At 43.9% G+C, this 15861-nt stretch overlaps 2 protein-coding genes across 3 annotated transcripts; both read right to left on the bottom strand.

Annotated features, from left to right (window-relative positions):
* Window positions 1–1139: 1139 nt before the first annotated feature.
* Window positions 1140–10481, bottom strand: bsg (basigin). Of its 2 annotated transcripts, none has more exons than XM_084472758.1 (8): window positions 10255–10481; window positions 5825–5993; window positions 4840–4928; window positions 4568–4707; window positions 4134–4410; window positions 2643–2667; window positions 2403–2477; window positions 1140–2246 (listed from the first exon to the last, which is right to left on the bottom strand). In XM_084472758.1, the coding sequence occupies exons 1-7, from the start codon at window positions 10316–10318 to the stop codon at window positions 2417–2419; spliced, it is 825 nt and encodes a 274-aa protein (XP_084328884.1). In that variant the 5' UTR covers window positions 10319–10481; the 3' UTR covers window positions 1140–2246; window positions 2403–2416. The 2 variants fall into 2 exon arrangements, with proteins under 2 accessions (XP_084328884.1, XP_084328885.1); XM_084472759.1 differs by lacking the exon at window positions 10255–10481 and adding an exon at window positions 6863–7292.
* Window positions 10482–11024: 543 nt separating this feature from the next.
* On the bottom strand, window positions 11025–15861 carry LOC311352930 (E3 ubiquitin-protein ligase RNF126-like). Its single transcript, XM_084472757.1, has 9 exons — window positions 15769–15861; window positions 14574–14632; window positions 14216–14276; window positions 13642–13877; window positions 13390–13458; window positions 13225–13294; window positions 13045–13138; window positions 12508–12623; window positions 11025–12402 (listed from the first exon to the last, which is right to left on the bottom strand). Exons 1-9 carry the CDS (start codon window positions 15841–15843, stop codon window positions 12241–12243), a joined length of 942 nt encoding a protein of 313 aa, XP_084328883.1. The 5' UTR covers window positions 15844–15861; the 3' UTR covers window positions 11025–12240.

Here is a 15861-nt window from a genome sequence, read left to right on the forward strand (position 1 = left end):
TCCTCGCTCCCCCGTCTGCTGTGGTTGGAGCCCCGTCGGCTGACAGCAGCATCTCTCTGGCTGAGCTGATCAGGGGGTTGTGATGCCTGTGGTGGTGAAAGGTGCGGACTCTTCCCTTTTTGCGCAAGTCTCTGGGGATCATGTTGTCAAGTATGAGTGGACAAGGCTCCCCCTTCTGGTGTGAACGCATAGGCTGCACTCACTGAAACACGCTCCCAGCTTCTTTAGAAAAAGCGGTGAGGTGGGAGAGAGAGGGCTGCGCTGGGGTCGTTGGAGCGACGGTTCAAGTGGCCAGGTCAAGAAAAGTCGCAGTGCACAACTTGGAGCTTTTCAGACGATGGCGACTGTAGGAGGCGACTCGTGTTCATTTAGGAACTACCCTGCTAGTTTAGAGTTTCACTTTGGGAAACGTCTGCGATTGCAGTGGCCTAACCATGTCGACTCGAGTCTCCGAAACACCCTGTGATCGGGGACAGATCGATAGGTCAAAGTAGTAGTTATGATCACCGTTCTAAGAAAACCTCAAACTGCTCGTGTCTCGGCGAGTCCACAAATCAATAGTGTTGCGATTGAAATATCTCGAGTAATGATTGAGCGATTGTTGTCAATTATACTGGTCAGAAAAATGTGCTTTAGCTTTTGGATAAACAGCTCCACCTTGTGGCTGTAACTGTACTTCTTTATGCTCATGGTAGTATCGAGCAGAATTTTACCAAAGGGTAAAGGCTAGTCCAGTTATACACTACAGAGTTAAGTAGTAAGTTGTAGTTTTACATAATCACAATTAGCAAATCAAACAGAAAAGGCAAGGCTCAAGAAATACAGTACAAATTTATGAAAACACATGCACTGGAGTTTTAGATGGACCAGGATCTAGCGGAGCAGTCGATTGTGGCCAATCTATAAAACCTTTACCGTCCTGAATTTTCTGGACCATTTGTCTAGAAAACAATTAAGTTACCACACACACAGAAACAAAAGGTTGACTGCCCAACATGAACTGAACAGCAGCTGGGGCCAGTGCAGACATTTCTAACAGAAGCCTAGGACGGTGAGGCTCATGTTGCAAGATGAATCAGGGTGGTAGGCGTCCAGTTTGAGAAGTATCTTTGTAATTGCACTGTATCAAGTAGACAAACTCAAATCGAATAACTTTTATTGAAATTGAAGTTTCAACCAATATTGTCCAATTTGCATTAGGCAATTTACACATTTGACCAGAGCTTTCATATTTACCAAGTTTAAAACACATTTAGTCATAATACAATTCAGGTCATTTTATGGCTTCTGAATTGACTAAGTAGTCAATAAAAGACTGGCACATTTCTGTTTATGGCCATCTCGGATAACACTTAAAACTCCTGATAGACAAAATCAATTCCTTGAATCAAACTGTTAGACTCTGTACTTTAGATTTGGTTATTTTCTAACATACAAATGTTAACATCATGCACTTGGTCCTTAATGGGTTGTTAATGTGGGTGTGCACGTGGCAAGGGAAGCATCAAACCAAATCATAAGAGTCAATCAAATGCTTGAGGTTCGTGTCACTAATATTTTGCCTTCTCACCATAGTGCACTATTACAGCAGAAAACATGGCAGGCTAGTATTCAGTGTACTCATACATGCATTTAATTATACATGTGACTGAAACAGCACAACTAGAAGAAAAAAAAAATGAATGATCTTGGAAAGCAGGAGAGTTCAAAGCTGTTAAGGCAAAATATAGAACTACCATGGGTGGTTTGTGCAATGGCTTGAGGTCAGGGTACACAAAAGTGAGGAGTTTTGGTTATTGCTGAAAAACGGCAGTGTTACTAGGATGAAAAACACATCACACCCTTTTCAAAACCGGGCTTGGTGCTGCCAGACAAGTGTTGGTCTTTCAATCCCACAGGTACAGGAGTACGGAGTATGAAACTGAGGGTCACTATCGGAAGCATTAACCATTAAAATAACCATAAATATAACTTTCCACTTGTTTATTCACTACAAACACTTACCAAGAACAGCGATAAAATGCATGCAATATTTGAACTATGGCTAAAAAAAAAAGAGTGGAAGTATGTTCCCTGACTGCAATTTATAGAGGGCTATATATTAAAACAATGCATCTTTCCATTTTTCACAACATCACTCAAGCACAGAAATGTATTTTTAAAAATTGCAGGGTGCACTACATAATATACCACGTATGTGTTGAATGCTTTTTAAAATCCTGGATAGTTTTCATCCAGATGTGCACCTGGAAAAGACCAACAAATGAAGTTAGAACTAGAGAATATACTAGCAAACCTAAAAAATGTTTTGACGCATTTAGATCTTCACAGTCAAAGTATGAAATGTTGTCCTTGATCAACAGTGACAGCAATGGAAGAAGAGGAATGGCTGAGGTACACACCCGCTTTCAGCGTCCTAGTTAGAATTCCTTTGCCTAACATTCTTGTCCTTGTGGTTGGTGTCAGAATTGCTCTTCCTGTAAAGAAATAAAACAAAAGTAGCACGAAAGTTATAAAGAGACAAAAGTTAAAAAAAAGTGTTAAACAAAATAATGTAAAGAAATGCCTAGGAATCAGTTGGATGCGATTCTAAACGTGAAACAGTGAAAGTGTGTATGGGGGTGATCCGCATGGCCACTTACAGAGGAGCAGAGCCTGAGTCGTCATCTGGATTTGATCAGTGGAGGGAAACAGAAAACAAACCAGTCAGTTGACGGCAGCATAAGACAGTCAAACGCATGCCCCTCTTCCCATCCTGAGCACATTCACACATGGCATTGTCTGAAACCACGACTCGGACAAGGCAATGACGATGCGACAAATTGAATGAGCATGCCCACCGTCGCGCAACAGTGTATTATGTTCGAGATGATTCACTATATTTTAGGGTTTTGAAATGTTGACGTTTCCATTTTTTTTTTCAATCATTAACACCTTCATAAAATTCATGATAGACTTAATCAGTTTAGACTTTTAAAGATTACGTTGGAGAAATATTCGTTCGTGAAATATTATATTATCTTTGTGATAAGAGTAACAACGCCAAACACAAGTATGTTGGCAACTATTCAAAAGAATGAGAAATGGCTACACTAGCTGTGAGGGAATCATTGTAAACTCATGCAATAGCCATCAATGGCACAAAAGGCTTAGAACCAAGCAGTGCAAATATTAATATCCAACACAGCAGGAAAGCATTCCAGTATGAAGGGTTTGGTTAATCACCTGCTGGATGGATTAAGTCAGAAGTTATATAAAATGTTCCTGAAAAGAATATAGCCTGCCCATATTTTACATGCATTATATTGCCATTGCAAATAACATGCAGATAATGTAAAAACAATGTTAAATCGTTCCACAAACAAACACTTCAAACCACGGCGCTAGTTTTAAATTATCTGGTTATTATTAGACTCTTTCATTGGCTGAACAATTATTTGAATTTCAAGGTAGGGAAAGCATCAGCAGAATTTGGCTGCTCCAATCGTAGCTCATTAGGCCAGTGAAAGAGTGATCAAGTCATGGAGTGCATTCCTATCGGAAGTGGTCATTTAAAATGCGCACACTCTTGCCAAGCGGTCAACTCAGGCCAACCACTTCAGTCTCGCATGCAGTTTTGATCACTTACCAAAACGCAAAAGCAGCAGCAAACAAGGAGGTAAAAGTGTAAATAATAAAAAATAAACGTTCTCTCACAACCGAGTCATAGTATTGAAAGGCAAACTTCAAAATGATTGAATCGATCTTAGGGTCATGAGAACAATTAAATTATAATATATTGATACATTTTAAGTTGGTTGGTAAACGGCTGTCACACACATGGTGGGGCTGAAGCTACAAACGTCCATGTCTCGCACAGTTCAGAACGTCCATCAATTACTCCACTGAAAATGTACCACGGTTTTGGCACGTGAAGCGTTTTCTCAGTCACTCTATGCAAAAAAATATGCAGCTGATGACCGATTCAAGTTAAACACCCGGTGAACTAAAGAGAGACAAAACCTGTGCTACGTAGTCACTCTATGCAAAAAAATATGCAGCTGATGACCGATTCAAGTTAAACACCCGGTGAACTAAAGAAAGACAAAACCTGTGCTACGTTATGAACAGGTGGACAATCACAAGGGCTTTACCGTCTTGGATCTCGTCGGGCTTTCTCCTCTTCTCGTAGATGAAGATGATGGTGACCAGGACGATGACCTCCACCACGATGCCCAGGAAGGGCCAGACGGCGGCCAGCCGGCTGCGGACACGCAGCTGGATGCGGTCGCTGGTGGTGCCCAGCTCGCTGACCCCGGAGCACACGTACTCCCCCTTGTCCAGCTCTATGTTCAGGGCCGTGATGGTCAGGGCCGTCTTGTTGGGGGTGCTCTTGATCTCGTACTTGTCCGCGGTGTTGTTGACGATGGCCTGAAGGACACAAAGAACGTCGCGCGGTTAAAGACGTTTTGACCAGAAAACCAATTCACAGTCGGTATGTCTGTAATCAAACCACAGACACGCTAGTCAAGGCACGCTTGGTTTTGGCGTGACACGGCTTAACGTGAAGCCATTGTAAGAGCCTCACCGACAGGGAGCCGTCTGCCTCGGTCTTGAACCAGAGCCAGTCGTTGGGGAGAGGGTAGCCATGGCTCACACAGGTCAGCAAGGTCTTGTCGTTCTCGTCGCCGTTCTCAGAGTGTTTGTAGGCAGCGACGTGGGGAGGTGCTGAGGGAGAGGGATTAATGAGATGCAAATTAAATAGAGCCCCGACCGATACATCGGTTGGCCGATTTTATCTGCCGATGTTAGCCCACCACAGATACATCGGGATGTGGCACATTGGAGAGGATGACTTACTTTTGACTTCGACCGCCTGCTGCACAGGTGGGTCGATCAGGAACACACACTCGTACTTTCCACCGGAATGCGTGGTGATCTTGTCCAACCTGAAGACAAAAAAAGTGTGCATTCGGTTGAAACAATCTGCTTGAGAAGCTAAAGTTGTCCCCATAGTGACCGCAAGTCCCATACAAGCCAGTCACTAGCATGTCCAGCAAAACAGCAGTTCTGCTTCTTGGTGTGATTTGAGCAGAATAATTAGTATTTTTTTTTAACACCTGACCATCTGCAGACTTGACCATAGTCTGCACGATGCGTTTCACCTCTGCCCTGGGAAGGTTAACCAGGACGGACAAGGAGCCCTTCATGGCGTATCAGCCAGCCCTCGCTTGCCGACAGGGAATTGAGGTCAGAGCGAGTGAGGGGAGCTCCAGGGGAACTTCTCCCAGCAGCCAAGGCTACTGGGCAAGCTGCACGGTCCATCTCTGCTAATCATCAACCATAGCAGGCAGGCCAAGTGCCATCAGCCATTCCCCCCCCCCCCCCCGAGCAGGAACACTAATAGAAGCAGCCAAATGGAGGGGGAGGGGACAGAATGCAAGGCTGTAATGCTGAGCAGTGCCAGCGCCGTGCAAATGTCAGTTATAAATATGAGGCTAGAGCTAGAGAGGGAGCAGGAGCACACAGGTCCAGTAGAAGATAAATTGCATGAGTTTAAACCATAAGAATGAACCGCTATAGGTCTTAATGGCTTAACATGAATCACACGGTCAGAATCACAGGGAGGGGGGCCCGTGGAGCGTATAAAAAGGAGTTTATTCTCACGAGTCGTTAACGTAAACGTTGTCTTAATCCCTCAAGGTACTAGTCGAGGTGAATAATAGGCTGGTCCGGATAGAATACTCATAAAAGTCATAGATGGTCATGAACTTTCTGCTCATAACCGATGAGATGCCAGTAAAACGCACGCCAAAATAAAAAAGTCAAGCGTACGGATACTTACGAAAGGGAAGTGTATGGAGAGGGTCCAGTGGACTTTGAGCTTTCGATGACCTTTCCGTTCAACAGCCAGTGGGAGCCCTGGATTGGAAGGGTGGTCTCCGTCAGGTTGCAGCGAAGCAGGGCGGAGGTCTGGTTGTAGACTTCAAACGGCTCAGCGATGATGTTTGGTGCTGTGGACAGGAAGCAAAACAATCAGCCTTTGTTGGAAATAGGTTTACGTGCATTCTTTGTAGTACACCGATTGCAGACGTCAAGGTTTAGGACGGACCAAGTTGAATTGCTGCTAATGCACACTTTAAACACATCCCTTAGACGGTCACTGGCCAATGCATGGTTGTTCCTCCATGACCAGTCTACATGGAAAACTGGAATTTTCCCAAATTCAATGTAAAGAATGTACACCAAATCCTTACTGATATCACTTGATTGAGAGAACTACCAAGAATGTCAAGAGAAGAATCTACCAACATTAATGCAACGTATCGCATCAGAGTTGGGCAGCAAGTGGGAGACTGGTTTTCATACCGAGAGGCTAGCAGTTTAGAAAAAGAAAGTTAGAGGGAAGGATGTTACAGCGGACACATGCAGAGGATTTGACTTGCTTTAGGTCAAAAAGGCTTGTTAATTGCTAATTTCTTGTAGGTAGGATGGCCCCTTTGGGTGTGGTAGTTAAGGTGGTGCCGAAGCCAACCGCATAACCAGTATGGCCCGACTTAAAAAAAAACACATGGTTCCAAAGCTATGCCTCAGGGCTAGTGCAGACAATGGGTCGGGATTGGGTTGGGAATGCGTGTAGTGTTGGGGACAAAGGGTCTAGAGCACGGACTACCTTTTGAAGCGTCTAGTGCAGGCTTTGAGTTCTCGAGGGATGGGGGGGGGGGGGGGGGTAGAGGGACAGTGCTGACACCAGGTGAGAGACAGGGGAGCTGGGCGGTGGAACTGGGAGTGGTGGGAGCGGAGGGGGGGGGGGTGGATAGATCTCCGGGACTTCTCTAGTGGTGGGGGAGCAGCCTCCTACACCCTCGCCCCGCCCACTCACTTTCAATCACAATAACGTTTGCCTGCGAGCGGATCCACTTGATTTTGGGCGTCTTCCTCAGCTCATTGCGGTCGGGGTCGTTGGAGGCACGACACTCGTAGGTGCCCGAGTCGCTGAGGCCGAGGTCAGTGAGGTGGATGGTGCTCGTGGTGCGTGCGAGGTACGTGGCGTTCACTTGCACGCGGTCGTCCCGCGCGCCGTCAAACAACTGAGTAAAGGTCTCGTTGGGTTCGTGGCCCTCTATGAACCACCACTGCACCTCGGGGAGAGGGGAGCCCACCACCTCACAGTGCAGCTCAGCCCGGCCAGAGACGATCTTTGTCTGGGACAGGGGACACTTGATGAACCCCGCTGGGCGCCGCGTCCAGCGAGCCCGGCACACAGTGTGTCGGTTATGTTTTTGTGGATCATTCATTAATATTGGTTTTGGATGGGTCAATGGTTTTGGATGGGTCAATGGTTAAAGCGTGTGGGGGGGATTAAATGGGCCGTTGATTGAATGCAATGATTCATGGATGAAGAAGCAGGCAAAGAGACAGAAAAAAAATAAAGCAGAAATTAATTGATGACATTAAATGAGGGCAAGCAAAAGAGTAAAGCAATGATTTATCCAAATCCATTAATATCCGTAATTCATGGTACCCTATTAAGACAGCATGAAAATTGCAAGAGAATAGGCAAAGAATAAATAAAGAAACATGCAAAAGAATAAACACATGAAAATGAAAGATGATTTACAGTAAATAACAGCACCCAACATCTGACATAAATGCACAATGCTGAAATTAAAATATGAGTGGGTGAGCTTGGAATGAGATTAGAAATATGGCTATATGAATTACATGAAAGATTCATGAGTGCAATGGGGAGTTTTTCCAACCACAACTTTGCCAAATGCTGTGTGATTGACTGAAATGTGTTGTGCAAATGTAACATGGCTTCCAATTCCTTCTGCTGATGATTAAACATTCAAGCCCAGTCTGAGCAGCGAGAACAACCTTCTCACATCTCGCAAGCAAAAATCAAGATGGCTCCCCCCACCCCGAAACCCTTTGTACACCACACTCACCTCGTAGGTTAACACCCACCTAAATATTGTTTTCACAGCAGGCACACCCTATTGCTTCACTCCATAAACATGCAGTTTTCTGAAACGTGCTGGACATGTGGGACTCTGCTAAAGGTTGCACCAAAGGGCACCTTCACGCTGCGTGCCGCACACACATTCACCATTAAATAAAGGTTAGGCTGGGTTCCCACATGGGATACCATGATCTCAAAATTGCATGCCACTAATGTCTTCCATAATTGTAATGATATGTGTATATACACACAGACCCCAACAGAAGGTCAGGGGGTGAACGAACTGCCGTTAAAGAGTAAGAAACAGTTCAATAGTTCATTCAGTGTAAACAGTTCACTGGGGCTGCACTGTGAACAATAGATTGTCTTATATTGACATTGGCACAGGTTTCAAATCACTAGGCATTGGCAATCGTAAAATAAAAAATAAAAAAGACAAAGGAAACATGCTTTATCTTGACAAGATGTTAAAAGTTCAGTTACTCAACACTCAAAATCCAACAATACAAGTTCCTTTGAAAAGACAGAATGTATAATACGATATCCCAGGGCGACTGTCCAAAACGCAAAGTACCCTTCAAAGTACATTTACGGCTTAATTTTTGACAGGAACAGCTACTACAATGTACCGGATATAATTTTATCTGAGCACAAACATTGAATTTCGAACACTACATTAAAGAAGCAGTAGGCCTATAAATAAACCTGAAATATAACCATTTTAATGTGAATCTCTCTTTTTTTAAGGTTTCTAGGTTCCCAGCAAGATCTCACCATATTGTTAATCTCAACTGTTAAGCAGTACAAGCACCTAGACCCTAAACATTTTATGATCCACATTTAGAAGCGGAGACCGCTAAATGTTCCTACATGAGCAGCAACGTAAAGCACATAACACTGGGACCGTTAAATACAAGTCAATAAGTAAATAGTTCCTGACTGAAACTAAGGTTATGTTATGGTCATCACCAATATTTAAATAATTATAGCTAATCTTGCCATTTTGAAATACAATACACGAAATTAAATTCCCATGACTGACTGATTGCAATCGATTCTAGTGCCAACCCTTCATTTCTACCAACCGACCCACCTAATAATCTAAAGACATATAAAAATGATTGTACTCCTGGTCGACTCTGAGTGCTCAGTACGTGAGGGGGTGTCACTTTGGGCTGGCTTGTGTTCAACGAAAACGTATTACAATCGTCGTTTTGAACCTAGGGTATACATTTCAAACAAAACGTATACATGTCCAATAGTTTACTATCTAGTTTACTACTTTATTGCTGTAAAAAAAGAAACCACTGAGAACGCTGTGGGCCACCTCTAATAGCAGTATGTTTTAAGGATGTCCTTTCTCAACGCCAGAACAGTCTCCAGCTCCATGTCCTGCATTGTGTGTGTCAGGCTGATTGAGTGACACCACTCAGCCCTCCATGTCGCAACACAGAGGGCTACTCCTCAAGCAGCACGTCCGACACCGATCGACGCACTCGCCACCAATTGAGTCACGCGTGATCCAAGTAAACACGTAAGACACACGTGACCGAGCCGACCAACCATGAAAAATGAATCCAAACTCCCTAAAACGCGACTGGTTAGAACCGGATTAAATAGGCCCATGGTGGCTGTCAGTGAGTTGATTATCACTTCAGACTGAACCTACTTCCACAATGAGAACCGACGCAAACGTAAGATGAGGCAATGGTTTGACATCCTCCCAGGCCCCTCTAACAGCCAATGGAGGATGGAAGGCTTCTTTAGTGCAAAGAAAACAATCGATCAGTAGATCATTGTTAGTCACAATTTGGAATTGCCAACTCGACTAATTGCCCAAAATAATAATAATAATAGGCCTACAAAGATATATATATATGTCGACACTAGTAGGTCTAGAATATACTTCCAAGCCTGCGGACTGGAAAACCATCGCGTAATCATATGATCGTCATAATCTCTCATAATTATGTCATTCGAGCCGCAAAATGTAGCTATACATGACGCAAACCGCAAACAGGGCACATTTCAATAAGAACAAAAGTCAATAAGATCATTTAAATAGCTCGGTCCGCCTCCCATCCATAGGGTCAGGGGGTTCGTGTGTCTAGCTAGTACGAGTCTTCGTTTTGGTCGTTTCATACCATCTGAAGGTAGACAGAAGAGGCCCATTTGGACATGTATACGGCCGTACTAACACCTGTAACAGCCAGAACGTTAATAACCATTCTAGTAACATCTAACATTAACATCCGTGTTCCCTGGCTGTGTAAGACAGGGTAGAACAACATGGCTAACATCAGTCTTACCTGCCGAGGCGTTAGCTCGATAAAAGCACATCAAAAGGGCGATAAAACCCCACACACGCCCCATGGTGACTTCTGTCCTCAACGCCGGAGTCTGTAATACTGGATTAAAACCCGCAGTTTCTAGTGAATCGTCGGATTATAACGTTGTAATGGACTCCAGAGGCTGGCTGGCTGGCTCTGACACAGCGTCGACTGCGGCGCTGCTTGTCCTCTAGTGGTCGCACTGCACGCGCGCACGCCGTGAACGAGCACGTACGTGACGTTTTATCTTTACGTCGCGGTTTTTTTTTTTTATTACGTCACGGCGTCCGACGGGACTTCGGGACGATGGATGTCAGAGCTGTGCAACAATCGAAAACGGCTACACAATGGACGCAAGATCGGACGAGGAGATGGATGAGGGCGATGCGAATCGATAAGGACCATGCGAGAGAAAATGTTTTGAGGATGAAGACGGGATTTCGGGATTAAAGTAAAACATTTTAGGACATATTCAAAATCAAGTTTCACAATACAGCTGAATTCTCTTAGCCAAAACACAATTTTAGCACACACACACACACGCCATTATCAGAAATCATACAACACAAATAACCATGAAGGAAGGGACGTGTTGATATTTTTAATAGCTGCTCACTGGTACTTATGGAAATGAATCAATTAGGTCAGTAAAAGTAAGATGGATAACTTAGGACTACCCTTAAACACAGTGTATTACATATCTACTATTTATGATCTATAGGCCTATAGGCTGTATACATCTACCCCACAATGCTCAATTCCAAACTGAAGATTCATCACGAGTTGCCTGAACCATAGTTTGGCTTAAAAATGCTCTTAGAATGTGTAAACATAAGAAAGAGACAAAGACACCATACTTTTTCAATACATCTTTAAAAATCCCATCCATTTAAGAAGGCATATGAGTTGCCCTAGTAATAAACTAATTACTCGAAGATTTATTGGTCAGAAGTGCAGCGTTAAAAAATATAAAATGGTTACCAGACCAATGTTTTCACTCCAGCTACCAGCGTTTAGTAGACTTTTCACTAAAGGTCACGCAGTAAGACAAGTCATGTGACGTTGAGTGGTAGCACCCACATATATATACACCAACACATCAGCTCATTTTGTGCATTTATTTTTTTACACATAATCTGTAGACCAATTGTCAACAGGAAATTTCTGCTCAAATTCAAGTTAAAAAAGGCAAATGCCGAGATGCATTTTGACCCTGAATAACATACTATGAATAAAACATCCCTTTATAAGTGGCTATTTATTATTAATGAGTATCAGTGATCATTATTCAAATAGAACAAAGTCACTGCATAGTTTCACATCATATGAAGTGCAAAAAATATATAACGGTGCATTGCTGGTTCACTGCTAAACTAACATTAACTAAACCACATCTGAAAGCTGAAATCATTAAGGGGATTAAAATTTGCTTAGAGAATAGATATTTTGACGTCTTATAAATAAAAACCATGAACTTGAATGTGTACTTTCCCAAACCTTAAACAGTACATTTAGTTAAAGTTGTGATATGCAGGCTATAGAAAATAAATGCCTCTGTCATCCATGATTTCAGTTTTAAGTCAACAACTCTAAAGGGAAACAACAGAAGGTTTGTCCTCATTTGACAATTTCTCCTACTTTGGATTTATACATTTTTCCCTGGGCTAGTTGAACCCCCCGTGGGGTAATTGTCCTACCAGGCAGGAAGCCCAACACAATCCAAGCTGCTCCCTGGGAGCCCGGTCCTCATAGGAGTACCACACTGCTCCTGCCTCGGTCTTGATTGAGTGCCTTTGAGGAGGAAACCGCTGTGGTCAATTCCTCCATCTTAGACTAGGAAGGGGGCACCTCTGATGAGGTCAAGGGGTGGCCATCAAGCACAGAGACCCAGAGAGAGGTGTGTGACTGCCTAAAAGCGTTGAAGGGCTCGATAGGCGTGATGGTCGAGTGTTTATTTGTTGTATTTTACAAGTGATCTGCAGGCGGCTCGTTGCTCGTTGAGCTGGCAGATGAAGGTGTGGAGGAGGAGGAGGAGGGGGCGGTAAAGTTCATCCCTGATAGGTCTGGAGGGTTTGTTGCCGTGTTTTGACCACTCAAGCTTTTCCGGCACACCGGGCAAGTGTCATGCTGGACAGGAGAATGCAGAGAAAATTGCAATGCGGTTTAGTTTGATTGCTCGTAATAAGTACAGGGTACATAGAGGAAAATATCAGGGAGGAATATGACCATTACCTGCTCCAGCCAGGGTATTATGCAATCATTGTGGAACATATGATTGCATGGAAGCTGCCTGACGTTTTCTCCAACACTGTAATCTTCTTTACACACAGGACATTCTAGAGATAATGCTGGAAAAGAAGGCAGGTGAGATAATCAGGATTTGAATAAATGGTAAAACTACTTCTACTTTAGTCAAGCCACTTAACGTATCATCAATATGTTGGTTTTGTTGTAGGAAAAGACAGTTGAACTGATCATGCCAGCACGTGGCATGTTACAAAGAAGCCCAAAGAACAAGGTTGGTGCCATAGCGTTGGTCTTATCATGCCTCTTTTTATGCCCAACCATAACCGTTTATAATCCCAACAGCATGATAAAATGTAACTACCAGTTTCCAGTTGACTATTGACCCTTTGACAAGATTGATAAGTCTCCTCTGAAAATATCACAAAATAATAAAAGTGCATTTTACATGTTGAATTGAGTTTGGTATCCCTGACCCTAAGCCTCTCCCTGTGTGCGCCAGTGTCCAGAGACAAGGTTCCTTACCGACGTGTTCCTCCGTGACCTGTACTGTGGGGAGGCTCTTTATCTTATCGATGTCCGCAGGCGGTGGTCCCGTGTTCTCAAATTGGTTCAACAACTAGAAGCAAATAGACTTGAATGAGGTCCGTACATAAGCACAAATGTTAACGGCATCAAACTCTTAAAGGACAACCCTGTATATACCTGTGTTATTATCGCATCTAGTCCATTGGCACCCCAGGCATAATCCATAGGATTTGAGTGCAGTACACCCCTGTGGACAAAGGCAACATGGTAAGAACAGCCTGTCGGAAAGCTAACTCTTTAGTTGAACTTTAATTGTCTACATTTATCTTGGGTCAAACTTACCAGGGTCCAATTCCAATATTTGGCATTGCAGTCGGTGCAATTATTCCATTCACTAGCTGCTGGATGATTCTAGATGAAGTGAACAAGTGTACAAGATATTATGTGGGGAAATAAAACAATAATCTAAAATAATTATCCCACTGCCCAATAAAGGATAGTCATATATTTGTGGGCACCAGGGATAAGTAGGTGCACAAGGAGAGAGTGTATCAAGTCCAGCATTGCACCGTGTCAGTGACGGTGCCTCCTTACCCCTCTAAAGTCGGCACGCCCTCATGCCTCCCAGGTTGCCGCCGGGAGCCATGACGACCCCTTGGTTGCCTAGCACCGTAACGCTGCCGTGATCCCATCTCCCTTTCCTGGCGGTTTTCCGCGTCCCGGTTGTCCTCCGCTCCGAGGCCGGCTCCCGTATCGAAGCCGTCGTCAAAGACCCCCAGAGCAAACTGGCCGTAACCGGATGGGAATGTAAACATGTGCTGGTCCACATTCTGAAACATAAGCGAACACACGTTTGACTTGACGTATGTACGCACTAAACTACTGTAACTGTAAGTATGTGGGCATTTGTTGTGAGTGAAATGTCAGTTTCAATTCCCAAACCTATCTGCTAGGCTACAAGTGGGGTTAGAAATTGGACTCATTTAAAACAATCATATCGGCTGTGTAGGTCTAAAAAAATTGCGTCCGGACGCATTTGGTTGATAATAATAATAATAATAAACTTAATTTTGAATTGGTCTGGTGATGTCAGGCTACCGTAGCACCTCTTTGAGGCACCCCATTTCACAGCATTACACGATTGCAACCAAAAAAAGTAAATAAAAACCTGAAATGGCTGCTGGTTCTGCTCCCCAGTGGAAATGGAGGGCAAGGAGCCGTTGTCAGCACTAAACAGACGACACAACAAAACAGTTAGTAACCGATAGACATCACCCCCAAAGAATTAAAGATATACATCTATATAGAGATGTGGATAGAGGTCATCGATAGATAATAATTCTGGTGCAAACCAAAGATTGATCCAGTCCGATCTGTGTAAGTACATTATTTATTTTCGCCTTCAATTCATATGAATCAATCAGTGGTAATGCTTATCCATATCATCTGGCTTGCATTTGGGATGAAGGTTACTTTTGTTGGTTATTACCAAGACTAAACCGAACTGGTGGTTTATGACTACATACCTCCTCTCCTCCAGCAGCTCTTCAATGAAGCCTGACTCACATCGTGGGCATATGTAATCCTGTAAAGAACATACAAAATAACATCAAATTGTAAGAAAAATGGTTAACAGATTACATCTTATCCCAACAATGAAAATGCTACGTAAATATAAATCAACTCATTATTGACAATAGATATTAGGAAATGCATTTTTCTGTGTTATAAAGAGAGATACCAAGATTTGTAGATTGTGCAACACTCATATGTCTGATGGCTGGCTCAGGCACAGTCCCCCATTGTAATTCTGTTAGGTTCTAGCAACACAGACCACTACCCCTTTGTGGATTCTAATCTCTTCATCGGCCTAACCCAGCCTCTGAAATAACCATTACCCTTGCGTTAGCTAGGGCAAAAATCAAGTTATGAGGCAAGCCATCATGCATATAACATGCCACCCTTTCTTAAATTCTTTGCTTTGTATTTCAGTGTAAGTGAGCGGTTATTGTGGATTGTTCTAGAACGCAACACGGAAGTCTGTTTCCCTCTCAGCCTCCTCGTAGTTGGGTTAAGCCTACCCTCAAGATGCCAATAAAACACCCGTGCTGCGTACACCACAACAGTAACGCCATCCCTCACGCACCATTCCCACCCAGTTCACAGCCATACGCCATTGTCTCGACGTGCGAGTTATTACGTTTTTTTTACTGTATAATTAGGGTCATGTTTAGGCCAAGCCTTTGTCTATTTCCATGATGCATTATCCCAGTGTGCTAGATGGTATTGCACGGGGGAAAAAGGTCAACAATGGTGTGGCTGCCTGCTCGCCGCTGTAGTATCGGCTCATCGTCCACATTAAAGTCAACCCAATACCTTTGTTTCCAACAGTGATCAACACCAGCAGGCCTGCGGTTGTGTGCAATAATAAAACACAACCGACACATCTGATACTTGTATTTTCACCCAATTTAACGTTTGCATAGATGCTGTTTGTGTTCCCCGGCGCCCCGGTGCCGTGCGATGTTGTAGACGGGCTTTATTGTGCCTGTGAACTTGAGAGGCTACCTAGCTACCGGCTAGCGCTGGGTGCATAGGAGGAGCCGGACGCCAGCGGGCCAACTCCGCGCTATCGGCCGCCGCGCCGCACGCATTGGCGGCCCGTAGCCACTGCTTCATCACACGCATTGTTCCCTCGGTCTTACGGTTCGTTGTACTTACTGGTAGACGAGGACTAATCTCTGCCGAGCATATATGACAGAAAAACCGGCAGGGCCATGGAGGTGCTTCCGCCATTTTTAAACGGAAACCAGT

This window comes from Micromesistius poutassou (assembly GCF_964030765.1).
Source record: "Micromesistius poutassou genome assembly, chromosome: 9".
Taxonomy (NCBI): Eukaryota; Metazoa; Chordata; class Actinopteri; order Gadiformes; family Gadidae; genus Micromesistius; species Micromesistius poutassou.

What these genes read in the sequence shown, in the direction of transcription:
- bsg (XM_084472759.1), bottom strand. Translation starts at nt 7,277, where the DNA reads ATGAATGATCCACAAAAACATAACCGACACACTGTGTGCCGGGCTCGC. An exon ending in TCTCCATACACTTCCCTTTC is followed by an intron (nt 4,929 to 5,824) that starts GTAAGTATCCGT and finishes TTTTGTCTTCAG; the next exon opens with GTTGGACAAGATCACCACGC. An exon ending in GCCCGACGAGATCCAAGACG is followed by an intron (nt 2,668 to 4,133) that starts GTAAAGCCCTTG and finishes GATCAAATCCAG; the next exon opens with ATGACGACTCAGGCTCTGCT.
- LOC311352930 (XM_084472757.1), bottom strand. Translation starts at nt 15,843, where the DNA reads ATGGCGGAAGCACCTCCATGGCCCTGCCGGTTTTTCTGTCATATATGC. An exon ending in AGATTAGTCCTCGTCTACCA is followed by an intron (nt 14,633 to 15,768) that starts GTAAGTACAACG and finishes TGTTCTTTACAG; the next exon opens with GATTACATATGCCCACGATG. An exon ending in GAGCTGCTGGAGGAGAGGAG is followed by an intron (nt 14,277 to 14,573) that starts GTATGTAGTCAT and finishes TCGTCTGTTTAG; the next exon opens with TGCTGACAACGGCTCCTTGC.